The following is a 14676-nucleotide window of genomic DNA, read 5'->3' as shown; positions in this document are numbered from 1 at the left end:
GAGCAATCTAATCAGTCCAATTCCTTTGCTCTATCCCTATAGCAGTAATCACTAACGCACTTTCTATGTTTTCTCCCCAACTGATGAATAAATCAAGGCATCATGTATGTGATTTCCTTTCTGTACAGGCAGCATGCATTGGAAAACTTTATTTCATAAAGCTGGGTTTCTTGCATTAAAATTGGGCTATTAAGCATGACATGTCATTGTCATATTCCATTCTTTTTGAGTGAGTAATCACAATTGTCATTATTTACATATTCTCCATGTGCAACAATGAAATATGTAGATCCAAATCCAAAGATGTGCGGGTTAGGTTGATTGGCCAGGCTAAAATTATCCCTTAGTGTCCTGGGATGCATAGGCTAGAGGGATTAGCAGCTAAATTTGTAGGGATATGGGGATAGGGCTTGGGTGGGATTGTGGTCGGTGCAGACTCGATGAGCCAAATGGCCTCTTTTTGCACTGTAGGGTTGCTATGATTTCATGATGTATAGGTCAACCTAATGGTATTTTTATAAATATAATTTATTTCTCTTTAATATAAAATAACACTGTTGGCTTTGATACTGTTGGTCAGGGGGCAATGTAAAAGCCATAGTGATCGACATTTACATATTAAATACACAGGCCAAAGGTGTACATGATCATCCAAGACCAGAAAGTAAATCAGAAACAGAAGCAAGAAGAAGTGCTGTTAAGAGACGAATGGCCTCCCCACATTTTGTTCATAAAAAGAGACATATGGAATTGGAGGTAAGGGACACATCAAAAGATATTTGTTTCAGATTTTGGTATCAAAGTTTCAATAAGGTAGGATATTCCACTACTTGCTTAGTGAATTACCATTTTCCAAACCACTCTCACCCCAAAACATTATCAATTATGCATTTAAAACAACAATATTTAGAAATTTTTAAAAATGAAATCAGTGTGGTGGGGAAATACCAACATGGACTGGCTAGTCTGAACGATTGTTTCTGTAATGTATCAATTTTTGAATGAGAAAAAATTAATTTAATAAATTGAAATCCTTCTCCCATCATGTCTGTAACTTTTCTGGCGGGTCAGACTGGGAGAAGAACGTCGTTGGCCTTTATCTGGGATTTTCACATGCACATCTCCCAGAGCCGGAGAATAGTCGGAGTCTGGACCACACTGGAAACCGGCAGGAAGACTTGAATCTTAACGTAGTTTAGATATGTTTTGCATTTCATTATCAGGAACTTGCTGGTCCAGATTGAATCTCCCACTCTGTCAGGAGTACTTCATTCCAGCAAAGTTTAGAGTAGCTCTCATTCGAGGAACTAGAGAGAGACACCGCTGGAATGATGGGGGGGGATTGCAATCAGGGATCCCAGAGGTTCGGGCGGTGGTGGGATGGTGCCCCCTTAGCATGGGCACCATGGCAGTGCCAGCCTGTGCCCTGGCACTGCCCAAGGGGCAAAGCACCCATGCCAAAGGGTGAGGCCCATTGCCACTGGACCCAGCCCACAATCAGTGGGGTGGGAGGATCCTGATTTGGAGGGAGGACAGTGATAGGGGCAGACTGGGAGTGGGGGAGGTGGTATCTCCCTGGCTGGTGGGGGAAGGGGGAGTCTGACCCTTGGGGGGGGTGTTAGCAGGGCAGGGTTTGAAGGAGGAAGGGGGAAGAGGGGTGGGAGGATCACCATTGCTGGGTGCGGGGGTCTGGACATTGGGACAGGGGGACCAGGGCTGGCCCGGGATTTGTTGTGGGGGCCGTGATCGGGCCATGGGGTTCTCAAGGAGCACACTGTGGGGGATCCTGGGCTGCACAGCAATTGAGCTGATCAGCGTACGGGGAGACTGACAGATCGGGGCCACTGTGCAGGCACAGAGTTCTGGAACTGTTAGACTCCGGCGGGAAAAGGCCCCCCCGGGGTTTTTAATGAGATTCACAATTGGGACCTCTATAGGGCACAGAGTGGGGAGATTCGAGTGTGAAGCTGAGCTGAGAAAACAGTCATGATCTAAAACAGTTTTCCCACCTATTCAGCACTTTTTGAAGAATCGCACCGTCCTTTCCTATTTCTACCTTGGTGGTGGAGTTCATTTTTAGGCCTCTAGTCTCTGGGTTTTGGTGGAACCCATGCAGAGCTTCTACAGTGATAAAGGCTAATAGCAGACAGGAAAAGCAGTGTTTAATGTGATGACAGGATTTTACATTGTGTTGCACGCCATTTAAGCAAAACAACATTTTAGGTCACAAGATTCACACCAGCTTGGTGACAGGTCACCCGCCCTGCAATCTCAGTGCATTAATGCCGCAGGACATGCTTGTCACGACACAGCTATACACTGCATGGTGCAGGCACGAATGCCAATGACAGAGGATAGTGTAGCTTCTCAAGCTAACCCTTTATGCCAACAAGGAAGCCAGAGTAACTGGAGCATTCATAGTGAGGAGGAGCAGTTGGTGCAAAACCCTGGGGCCATCCCCCAAATGTCTGCAGAAGTGTCTGGCCCATACAAATCCCCTCTTCCAGTGACTGCATCAGCTGAGGAGGGTGGCACTGCCACATAGCAGGATCCCAAAAGCAGGCTGGGGCCCTACAAGTCTCAGCCCTCCAGGGAATATCCGCCAAGGTCATCCCAGAAAACGGCAGGGCAGAAAGCAGGTTGCCTTCACCCTGCTGTTGATGCTGGGTTGTACCAAGGCATAGCAGCAGGATTAGGAAGGTTAAGAAGGTCTATCTGTGAGCATGAGCACCAAGCACTATTGAATAGCATTCATCTCTCTGAATAAACTCATTTATTGCACCCTATCTAAGGCTTTTGATTTGATTTATTATTGTCACGTATTAACATACAATGAAAAGTATTGTTTCTTGTGCACTATACAGACAAAACATGCCATTCATAGAGAAGGAAACGTAAGAGTACAGAATGTAGTGTTACAGTCAAAATTAGGGTATAGAGAAAGATCAACTTAATGCAGGGTAAGTTCATTCAAAAGTCTGACAGCAGCAGGGAAGAAGCTGTTTTTGGGTCAGTTGGTATGTGACCTCAGACTTTTGTATCTTTTTCCCGACGGAAGAAGGTGGAAGAGACGGTGTGTGGGATCCTTAATTATGATGGCTGCTTTGCCGAGGCAGCGGGGAGTGTTGACAGAGTCAATGGATGGGAGATAGACTGGGCTACATTCATGACCTTTTGCCGTCTTGGGCAGAGCAGGAGCCATACCACGCTATGATACAACCCATCGTGTATCTGAAAAAGTTGGTGAGAGTTATAACTGGCATGCCAAATTTTCTTAGTCTCCTGAGGAAGTAGAGACATTGGGTTTTTTAACTATAGTGTCGGCATGGAGGGATCAGGACAGGTTATTGGACACCTAAAAACTTGAAGCTCTTGGCCCTTTCTACTTTATCCCCATTGATGTAGACAGGAACATGTTCTCCTTTACGCTTCCTGAAGTCAATGACAATCTCCATCATTTTGTTGACATTTGAGGGAGAGATTATATTGTTCCCCCACCAGTTCACCAGATTCTCTATCTCATTCTTGTACTCTGTCTCATCATTGTTTGAGATCCGACCACTAGGGTGGTGTCATCAGCAAAATTGAAAATTGAGCCTTTGGCTTTGATCCTCATGTCATCATTGGCTACAGGTATAGTGCCGGAAGACTGGAGGATAGCAAATGTTGTCCCCTTGTTCAAGAAGGGGAGTAGAGACCATCCTGGGAATTGTAGACCGGTGAGCATTACTTCTGGTGTGGGCAAAGTTTTGGAAAGAATTATAAGGGATAGGATTTATAATCATCTAGAGAGAAATAAATTGATTAGGGATAGTCAACAGTTTTGTGATGGGTAGGTCGTGCCTCACAAACCTTATTGAGTTTTTTGAGAAGGTGACCAAAGAGGTGATAAGGGTAAGGCAGTTGACGTGGTGTATATGGATTTTAGTAAAGCGTTTGATAAGGCTCCCCATTGTAGGCTACTGCAGAAAATGCAGATGCATGGGATTGAGGATGATTTAGCAGTTTGGATCAGAAATTGGCTAGCTGATAGAAGACAGAGGGTGGTGGTTGATGGGAAATATTCAACCTGGAGTTCAGTTACAAGTGGTGTACCTCAAGGATCTGTTTTGGGGCCACTGCTGTTTGTCATTTTTATAAATGACCTAGATGAGGGTGTAGAAGGATGGATTAGTAAATTTGCTGACAACACCAAAGTCGGAGGAGTTGTAAACGGTGAGGATGGATGTTACAGTTTGCAGAGGGACATAGATAAGCTGCAGAGCTGGGCCGAGAGGTGGCAAATGGAGTTTAATACGGAAAAGTGTGAGGTGATTCACTTTGGTAAGAGTAACAGGAGTACAGAATAAAGGGCTAATGGAAGGACTCTTAGTAGTGTTGACGAGCAGAGAGGTCTCGGTGTACATGTGCATAGCTCCCTGAAAGTTGGCACCCAGGCTGATAAGGTTGTTAAGAAGGCGTACGGTGTGTTAGCTTTTATTGGTAGAGGGATTGAATTTTGGAGCCGTGAGGTCATGTTGCAACTGTACAAAACTCTGGTGCGGCCACACTTGGAGTATTGCGTACAGTTCTGGTCGCCGCATTATAAGAAAGATGTGGAGGCATTGGAAAGGGTGCAGAGGAGGTTTACCAGGGTGTTGCCTGGTATGGTGGGAAGGTCTTATGAGGAAAGGCTGAGGGACTTGAGGTTGTTTTCATTAGAGAGAAGAAGGTTACGAGGTGACCTAACTGAGGCATACAAGATGATCAGAGGGTTAGATAGGGTGGACAGTGAGAGCCTTTTTCCTCGGATGGTGATGGCTAACATGAGGGGACATGGCTTTAGATTAAGGGGTGGTAATTATAGGATGGATGTCAGAGGTAGGTTCTTTACTCAGAGGGTAGTAAGGGCATGCCTGCAGCAGTTGTGGACTCGCCAACTTTAAGGGTGTTCAAATGGTCAGTGGATAGGCATATGGATAACATTGGAATAGTTTAGGTTAGAAGGTCATTAGATTGGTTCCACTGGTCAGCGCAACATCGAGGGCTGAAGGGCCTGTACTGCGCTGTAATGTTCTATGAATTGGAGGGGAAATTGGCCATGCAATCATAGGTGTATAAGGAGTGTAGTTGGGAGCTGAGAACACAGCCTTGTGGGGCACCGATGTCAAGGATGATTGTGAAGGTGGTATTGTTGCCTATCCTTACTGATTGTGGTCTGTGAGTTAGGAAGTCCAGTCACAGAGGCCCAGGCCACGGAATTTGGAGATGAGTTTCATGGAAATAATGGTGTTGAAGGCTGAGCTGTACTCAATAAATGGGAGTCTGACATAGGCTCCCTGATCTGATGAGGTGTCTTCCTGTAGTGCCAGACAGAATCTTTGATAACTGTATCAGAGCTGGGCACTCATCCGGAGCTTCCTCAATGTGCTTTCTGAGAGATTGCCAGTATACTGGTGGTGTTCCTTCAGAGACTGAACACAATGCCTATTTCTCCAGGGAATGTGGAAGTCTCCTAAAATGCTGAGTGCTATCATCACTCAACCCAGTCATTGTCAATGTGTTCTCTTTACATTTGGCCCTGCTGCTAATCCCCATATTCCATTAGTCTCAGCCTCTAGTGAAATGAACCTCAAAGATACAGATCACTAAAAAGATCAGGAGAGTTGAAACTCTGCATGTGACATCGCCATAATATGATCCAATCACTGAGAGCAAATGAAATGCCATCAACCAGACAGAAGTCAGATATTCACAGTAGCTCTGTGAAGATCCATGCACTGTCCCCATTGCAAGTCGTTGTCATCTTCCTGCAATGTGGGGACTATGGACAACTGTTCCTTCCCCATGTTTTATTAGTAAGGGTGTACGCTACCAGCTATCAGACAGGAGAACGGTATCCATAGAAGGGACATGAGGATTGGTGGAATGTCCTCAGTGATTGGCTCATCACCTGCCATGAATCAGGTAGCACTGAACACATCCCAAGCTTATCTGCCCATCTGGGTATCGCCATTGTCTCATGACCAACATCCTCTCCCTCCTCCTCATCTGAGGAATTCTGTCATTCCTCCATCTCCTCAAGTAGTTTCTCCCCACTGTTGACATGCCAGGATGTGCAGGGAACAGCAGATGACCATTATACATGATACCCTCTGCAGACAGTATTGCAGTGCTCCACCAGACCAGTTCAGGCACTGAAACCTTATCTTTACCTATGGTTTGCTCAACCAAAGTGTGGGTTGCAGCATGAGCCTCATGTCATGTCTCAGCTGCACTCTGTGGCCTCTGCACAGCCCATCATCAGCCAGTTGCTCAATGGTAGTCCCTGTCCCTGAGGAGCCAACCTTGTAGCAGCTGTGGATCCTCAAACATGCCAGGACTATGAGAGCAGGTCAGGATGTATCAGTCATGCACATTCCTCAAGAATCTGGAAGATTTGCTTTGCATGGTTGCAGTCCAGCTGAACATTCAGGAATGGAAATCCTTGTGGTTGATGAGCTGCACTTGTTTATGTCACGGGGATTGGAGAGCATCCCCATACAGTCAGAAACAGGAGAATTCATAATGGGGAATAAAGGAACAGCTAAGGAACTAAATTCATACTTTATTCACACTTTCTTTTGTGAAGACTGAGACAATGTACAAGAAGTTCTGAAAAGTACAAGTCTTAGTGAGGAACTAAAGGATATCAGTATTAGTAGAGAAATGGTTTTAGGGTAATTGTTGGGATGGAATGTGGATATATCTCCAGGGTCAGATAATCCTCGTCTCAGAGTACTTAAGGCAGCGGCCTTGGAAATAGTAGATTCATTGGTGGTCATTTTCCAAAATTCTTTGGACTCTGGACTGGTTCCTACAGATTGGAAGGTAATGTAAACCCACTATTCAAAAAGGGAGAAAACAGGGAGCTATAGACCAGTGAGCCTAATGTCAATTCTGGGGAAGTTGCTAGTGTACATTATCAAGGATTTCATAGCTCGGCATTTGGAAAGCAGTGGTATAATCAGACAAAGTCAGCATGGATTTTCAAAAGGGAAATCATGCTTGATGAATGTATTGGAATTCTTTGAGGATGTAATTAGTAGAGTTGACTGAGGAGAATCAGTGGATGTGGTTTATTTAGACTTTCAGAAGATTTTCAACAAGGTCTCATAAAGCAAACTACTATGTAAAGTTAGCATGAGATTGCAGGTAGTGTCTTGAGATGGATAAAAAGCTAGTTAGCAGATAGGAAGCAAAGAGTTGGCATAAATGGGTATTTTTCTGATTAGCAGGCAGTGACTAGTGGGGTACCACTGGGATCTGTGCTAGGACTGCAAATGTTAACATGCATTAATGATTTGGAAGAGGGAACTAGATGCATTATCTCCAAATTTGCAGATGAAGCAAATGGGAGGGTGAGCTGTGAGGACAATGCAGAGATGCTTCAGTGTGACTTGGACAAGCTGAATGAGTGAGCAGATGCAGTATAATGTGGATAAGGGTGAAGTTAACTACTTTCATAGCAAAAATAGGAAGGCAGATTATTATTTGAATGGATGCAATTTGAAGAGGTGGATACTCAGTGAACATAAGAACATAAGAAATAGGAGCAGGAGTAGGCCATCTAGCCCTTCGAGCCTGCACCGCCATTCAATAAGACCATGGCTGATCTGAAGTGGATCAGTTCCACTTTCCCGCCGTCTCCCCATAACCCTTAATTCCCTTGTCTGTCAAAAACCTATCTACCCGTGACTTAAATATATTCAGCGAGGTAGCCTCCACCACTTCAATGGGCAGAAAATTCCAGAGATTCACCACCCATTGAGTGAAGAAGTTCCTCCTCAACTCTGTTCTAAACTGCCGCCCCTTATTTTGAGGCTGTGCCCTCTAGTTCTATTTTCCTTTCTAAGTGGGAAGAATCTCTCTACCTCTACCCTATCTAGCCCCTTCATTATCTTGTAAGTCTCTATAAGATCCTCCCTCAGCCTTCTAAACTCCAATGAGTACAGGCCCAGTCTATTTAATCTCTCCTCATAAGCTAACCCCCTCATCTCTGGTATCAGCCTGGTGAACCTTCTCTGTACTCCCTCCAAGGCCAATACATCCTTACGCAAATAAGCGGACCAAAACTGCACACAGTACTCCAGTTGCGGCCTCACCAGTGCCTTGTACAGTTGCAGCAAGACCTCCCTGCTTTTATATTCTATCCTCCTCGCCATAAAAGCCAACATTCCATTGCTTTCTTGATCACCTGCTGCACCTACAGACTGAGTTTTTGTGATTCATGCACAAGGACCCCCAGGTCCCTCTGCACTGTAACATGCTGCAACTTTTCACCCTTTAAATAATATTCCTTCCTACTATTATTTCTACCAAAGTGGATAACCTCTCATTTGCCAGGTCCTCGCCCACTCACTCAGCCTATCCAGATCTCTCTGCAGACTTTCTGCGTCCTCCACGCAATTCGCTTTTCCATTCATCTTCGTGTCATCAGCAAATTTTGTTACCCTACACTCAGCCCCCTCCTCCAGATTGTCTATGTAAATGGTAAACAGTTGAGGCCCCAGCACCGATCCCTGCGGCATTCCACTAGTCACCAACTGCCAACCAGAAAAGCATCCACTGATTCCAACTCTCTGCTTCCTGTTAGATAACCAATCCTCAATCCTCACTAACACTTTATCCTGAACTCCGTGCACTCTAACCTTCTGCAGCAACCTTTTGTGAGGCACCTTATCAAATGCCTTCTGGAAATCTAAAAACACCACATCTGCCAGTTCCCCTCTGTTTACCGCACTAGTCACATGTTCATAAAAATCCAGTAAATTCGTCAAACACGACTTCCCCTTCACGAATCTGTGATGCGTCTGTCTGATCAAACTGTTCTTTTCTAGGTGTCCTGCTATTTCTTCTTTGATGATGGATTCTAGCATTTTTCCAACTATGAACGTTAAGCTAACTGGCCTGTAGTTCCCTGCCTTTTGTCTGCTACCTTTTTTAAACAGCGGTGTAACATTAGCTGTTTTCCAATCTGCCGGCACTTCCCCAGAGTCCAGTGAATTTTGATAAATAATTACTAAGGCATCTGCTATTACTTCTGCCATTTCTTTCAGAACCCTGGGATGCATTCCATCCGGTCCCGGGGACTTGTCTACCTTGGTGTCCTTATGCATTAATTGCTGAAAGTAAGTGCGGGTAGAGCAGAGAGTGAGAGAGAATCTCATAGAAATGTGTAAATTTCAACAGGATTAGACAGAGTAGATTTAGAAAGAATTCTCCTGATGGTGACGGATTGCAGAATTGGGGGTCATAGTTTGAGGATAAGTCCTTTGAGGACTTGAGGTGAGGAGAAATCTCTTCACCCAGAGAGTGTTGAATCTATGAAATTTATTACTACAGTAAGGGGTTGAGGCCAAAACATTGTTTGATTTCAAGAAAAAAATTAGATACAGCTGTTTTGTAAAGGAACTAAGGGATATGGGGAGGGCAGGGGGGAGGTGGGATTTTGATGATGAGCCAAGATCAGAATGATTAGCAGAGCAGGCTTGAAGGTCTGAATACCTTCTATTTTCTAGATTTCTGTTTCTATGAGCCACGTGAGTGTAGTCAATGGCACTCTGCACCTGCGGAAAGCCAGACATCTGCTTACATCAGGGAGGCGGTGGAATTATCATGGACTAACCATCCAGAGACCCAGGGTAATGTTCTGGGGATCTGGGTTCAAATCCCATCGCAGCAAATGGTGAAATTTGAATTCAATAAAAAGTCTAATGAAGACCATGAAATAATTATCGATTGTCGTAAAAACCCATCTGATTCACTTATGTCCTTTTTACTGCCCTTACCTGGTCTACATAAGACTCCAGACCCCCAGTAATATGGTTGATTCTGAAAAGAATGTTGACCCTGAAATGGAGGGCAATTGAGGATGGGCAATAAATGTTGGCCCAGCCAGCAATGCCCATATCCCATGGTGCTTGCATTCTGACTTCCCTGATTCCAGTCAGAATGAGCGTAGTTATATGCCCTTGCAAAGATTGCGGGCCTGATTCTCCCATCGTGATGCACCTTTTTTTTGGCACGTCAGGTTGGGAAATACACATGTTGGCCATTTCGCGGGATTCACACATGTGTTCCGGATGCATGTGTGTTTCCCAAAACCAATCCACCCTTGCCTGCGCAACATGACCAAGTGGTCACAGCTTTAGTTAATCTACTGCACCCTGAGCTCTCATCCCAGGTGTAGGCATTGTCCCAAGCTTCACTCAAGATCTTGCGTGTATCCGGTTCAATGTGTGTGTGGGAGTGGGTTGCAGGGGCACCTGCCCAGACACACCTCAGCACACATCATCTGGGTCAGAATGCTCACCTCAATGAACCTACCCCTGTTGGCTCTCTCAAGCATTGTATGTGTTTGCTCAGTGGGACAATGGTGCAGAAAGACCACAGTAGTCACTCAATCTGAAGGTGGCAATCAATGGCACTTGCACACATCAGTTATGGTTTAGTGGGCAAAATTGGGTAAGCAGTCAGATCTTTAAGCTACAAAGGAATTAACATGCCTGTAGTCTCAGTTACATGCATTTCATAGAATCATAGAATCCTACAGTGCAGTGGAGACCATTCAGCCCATCGAGTCTTCACTGCCCAGAATCGCACCCAGACTCTTTCCCTTAACCCCATGCATTTAACTAATTCCTATTGACACTAAGGGGTAATTTAGCATGGCCAATCCACCTAACCTGAACATCTTTGGACTTTGTTCATTAATGACGTGTATCACCATTAGATTTGCCCTTGTTCCTTGCCAATGACACTTAACTGGATCCATCAATCCATGATGACCAGCCACAAACCCACTGCACTGGCCCATGCTGCTCTTCTCCATATAAGAGCTGTTCAAAATGGTCACTGCCCAGGAACAAAGAACAAAGAACAACACGGCATGGGAATCAGGCCCTTCGGCCCAACGAGCCTGCGCTGCCATCTTAACAATGTGTTTTTCCTCCTCCACCCTTGACCCATGTCTATGCTTATGGTACTCCCATTGGAAACCAGATTAAGGGGAGAATAATTTAGGGACGATTTATTACACCAATCAGCCTAAGAGCACATCTTTGGGGTGTGGGAGGAAACCCACGCAACCACAGGGAGAATTCGCAAACTCTCACAGACACTGGCCCAAATCCATGTATCTGCACAGCAAACAGTGATAGTCACTGAGGAGTGGGAAGGCAGCCTCAGGCATAGTGATTTTAGCACTTGGTAGCCTTTTCCCCTTCTGGCCCTGATTCTTCTCCCACCATGTCCCCAATTTTTTCACCTGCTGCCCCTGACTCTTTTTATCCCCCAGTAACCCCAAGTGTTCAGCTCTTAACTCTTTGCCACAGTACACTTAAGATCTTCCCCAGTACCCATGAGTTCTTCTCTGGTAGACCTGAGCCATTCCCCTGTACCTACGAGGCCTCCCTGCTGCTTTCTCACTGCTCTGCAAAAGCGCTGCCACTTTTCAAGCTCTCCATTCACTTCTGAACTCTCCTATAATTGGATGCATCTGTACACACATCAGGTACCTGACATTGCATGTTGGGAAATGCACCCCACCTCCACCTGACAGGGAGAAAGGATGATTGCTTTCCCACCAACACAGTACACAATTTAGGCTTCTCACAAAACTCCTCTCAACCAAACCCAACCAAATAAAAGTAGGAGCAGAAAACCCCAGACATGTTTTCAATCTATGTGGAAATACTGCACATTTGTTACTGATGGAAGAACATGGCTGGGGTTGTCGGGGGGATGGTTTTATAGGTTATATAGTAGAGGACATTGTGGGAAGCTGATTTACATGGATTTTGCACTGGGTATGATTGGAATTGTGCAGATGGTCTGGAGGAGTCTCAAAATGTTCTTAATGCCCAGAGTCTCAAAGATTCTTAAACCAGCTCTTTCCATGATATTGAAATATAGAGCTGATCAATACATTGACTAATCCATCTATTTGTTACTTATCTTCTGAAATTGCTCTGTACTGAGAATTATTCAGCTGATTAAAATGCAGGTCAGAGCAATGGATTATTTATTAGCCCTGTCACTGAGTTGGTACTTAGTCACTAGTGGAGGAAATCCTCCTGGGCAGCTTTTTCTTGTAAGTGTAAACATAACACAGTGAAAATCCAAATAACATCTTCTGCAAATTCTATGCTAACTTTCCACCAAAGTATCTGATTCCTCTATTATTAAACTGATTTCAATTTCAAGAATGAACTAAGTCCTATCTAAGTCTTTTTTGTTTCCTCCAGCAGGAATGTGATTTTTTTGTTCTCTGGAAGCTTGGAACTAAATTAGAGAATATATGATAATTTCAACACATCCTGTTGTTTCCAGTAATCAATTTTAATTCCTGTCTCTATATTTAAACAGCAGAAAATATCTCTCAAATTGTGGAACACACCCTGCTAGTAGTGAGATGACATCAGATTGACTCTGGAGTGAGGGAGACTGAAACTAAAAAACAGGCAACATTTCATACATGATCAGATTTACTATTAGAACATTTGTCTGGAGAGACATTTCTAAACTTTGTACAGGTAGATAAATATTATGCTGATAAATGACAGCATTACCACCAATCTTTTAACATCCATGTATATTTAAAATGTGAAGCTTAACTTTTCTTACTGTCTTGCAATTGTAGTTAATGTTTTTGTTATTTGCTTACCCCCAGGCAAGTAGGTATCACGATAGTGGTGGTCCTTTCAGCAGTTTCCACCACATGCCTTGCACAGAAGCTCCAGATAGATTCGGCATAATAGCAGAGGCAAACTTTCCTATTCCATCACATCATTACTCGCCATTTCAAAATGCAGAATCTTTCAAGCCTGTTTATGATTCCAGTAGCAGTTTTGTGGAGACAGCCTCACCACTTCAGAAGGTCTCCAATCCAAGGATCTATGTACCTCGAGGTTCCTGTGGCTATGATTTTACTATGTCTGGCTATATGGGCTCCAACTCTTATTCAGCTCTTTATAAAGATTCTAGTAATATGCAATCTGAAACTGACTCAGGAAAGATATGTATGCAACTTAATGGATCCCAGCAGAGTATGGGCACTCTGAATGTCCACGATCGGAACTTTGATGGGCCAAGTAAACATCATGGGTGGAAGCCGATATTCAAAGGAGGAAGTGGAGACAGGAATGAGTGTGGCCATATTGCACAAAATTCAAGCCATTACTACAATGGAGAATACCCCTGCAGATTAGGTGGCACTGGGTCTACGCCTCCAGCTCTGCAGACTATCATAACCACAACTACTAAGGTTTCCTATCAAACTTATAAGCCTTTGACTAAGTTTGGAGACAATATTTGTGCTGCTAAAAATCTTCCCAACTGTAATCACTTGGCAGACACCATTTACCCTGAGGCAAAGTTCCAGGAAGATAACAGCATGATCAAATCAGTCACATCCTATCAAGGAGAAGCGCCCTCTAAAACAGAGCGGGCCGAAGGGCTGGAAAGCTACAGATATGAAAATTATTCCACCAACTCCTACACTGATCGATTATCTCAGCCCTTTAGATACGATACTGGAGAATACTGAAAATGAACTGACAAAAATATTCATCATTCTGAGCTTCGGAGTCATACAATGGCCATGCTTATGACACTCACTCTTTTTATTATTACACAGTATGTCAGAATGTCAGTCCACTCAAGTTCTGGTTTGCAAGTGATGCAGTGTTACTGAATGTTCTAGAATGCTGTACAGAAAGCTTTGTTTCTATCAAAAAGCAATTATAATGTTAGCATAATTTTTAATTAGAATGTGCTCTGATGTTTAAAATAATCTGTAATTTAACTGGGGACTTCCAGGATAAAATCCAAGGCCTCTTTTAAATCAGGACGAAGCTGAATCGAATCAAATTGAACTGTACTATTCTAGAATCTATGTTTCAATTCTTCAAGAGTTTTTTTTGGCTCACAGTCAACCTGAAACACATTCATTTCAAATATAAAACTGCAATTCAAACCACCAAGACTTCCTTAAAGATGAACATTTTTTATATTCTGTATATTTTTATGCTCAAAGTTTATAATCCCTTGTCATTATGACAGTTTTTAGTATGTCTGATGTTGAATGCTTGTTATAAAATACGATTAAATAAACATATTAGACTTGATGTTAAACATATACAAACTGAAAGGTGGTCTGGATATGATTTGGGATATTGTTACATCATTTGTCTTTTTATTCAATTCCTCGAGGAATACTAGAGATCTATAGTTGGATTTAGTTCATGCCAGCTAGATTCTGTTCAACAGTCATGCTGTTCAAATCCTTCAAACATATTGCAAGGTAGCCAGCCAATTATCTGGCAAAATGAGCCAAGCAATTGGGATAGATTTGGAGTTTTAGATGCACTGAGACCTTTATCAAATTTCTACTTGAGGAACAGAATTTTATGTTCCTTCACCAGTAGATTTGTAGGCGGCGGTGGCCATAACATACAGTGGGATAGGTGAAGCCTAGGCCTGACCTTCATATCCTTGTCCTAATTGAGGCCATAAGTGGCAAATTAATGACAACTTATGGACTGTTTTCTATGTAGCTCCTCCCACAAGCCTCAAAATTGAGAATCAGAGGCAGCAACCTGAAAAGTGACCCTATTAAGATACCCCAGCTGGGAAGTGGGGAGGCCTCTATCAATA

The 14676-nt window shown here is 43.7% G+C and overlaps 1 protein-coding gene across 1 annotated transcript in view; it reads left to right on the top strand.

The window, feature by feature from the left end:
• LOC145360599 (chorion-specific transcription factor GCMb-like) overlaps nucleotides 1-13567 on the top strand; it is a 42245-nt gene extending 28678 nt beyond the window's left edge. The window contains exons 4-5 of the mRNA XM_080215949.1: nucleotides 631-756; nucleotides 12692-13567. Of these exons, the coding sequence (XP_080072075.1) occupies nucleotides 631-756; nucleotides 12692-13567 (1002 nt within the window). The remainder of the gene's footprint in view (nucleotides 1-630; nucleotides 757-12691) is intronic.
• The last annotated feature ends 1109 nt before the right edge of the window (nucleotides 13568-14676 follow it).

This window comes from Carcharhinus amblyrhynchos, chromosome 2, assembly GCF_965287045.1.
Source record: "Carcharhinus amblyrhynchos chromosome 2, sCarAmb.v2.hapA, whole genome shotgun sequence".
In the NCBI taxonomy this organism is placed as follows: Eukaryota; Metazoa; Chordata; class Chondrichthyes; order Carcharhiniformes; family Carcharhinidae; genus Carcharhinus; species Carcharhinus amblyrhynchos.
This window is presented reverse-complemented; position numbering and strand designations above follow the sequence as displayed.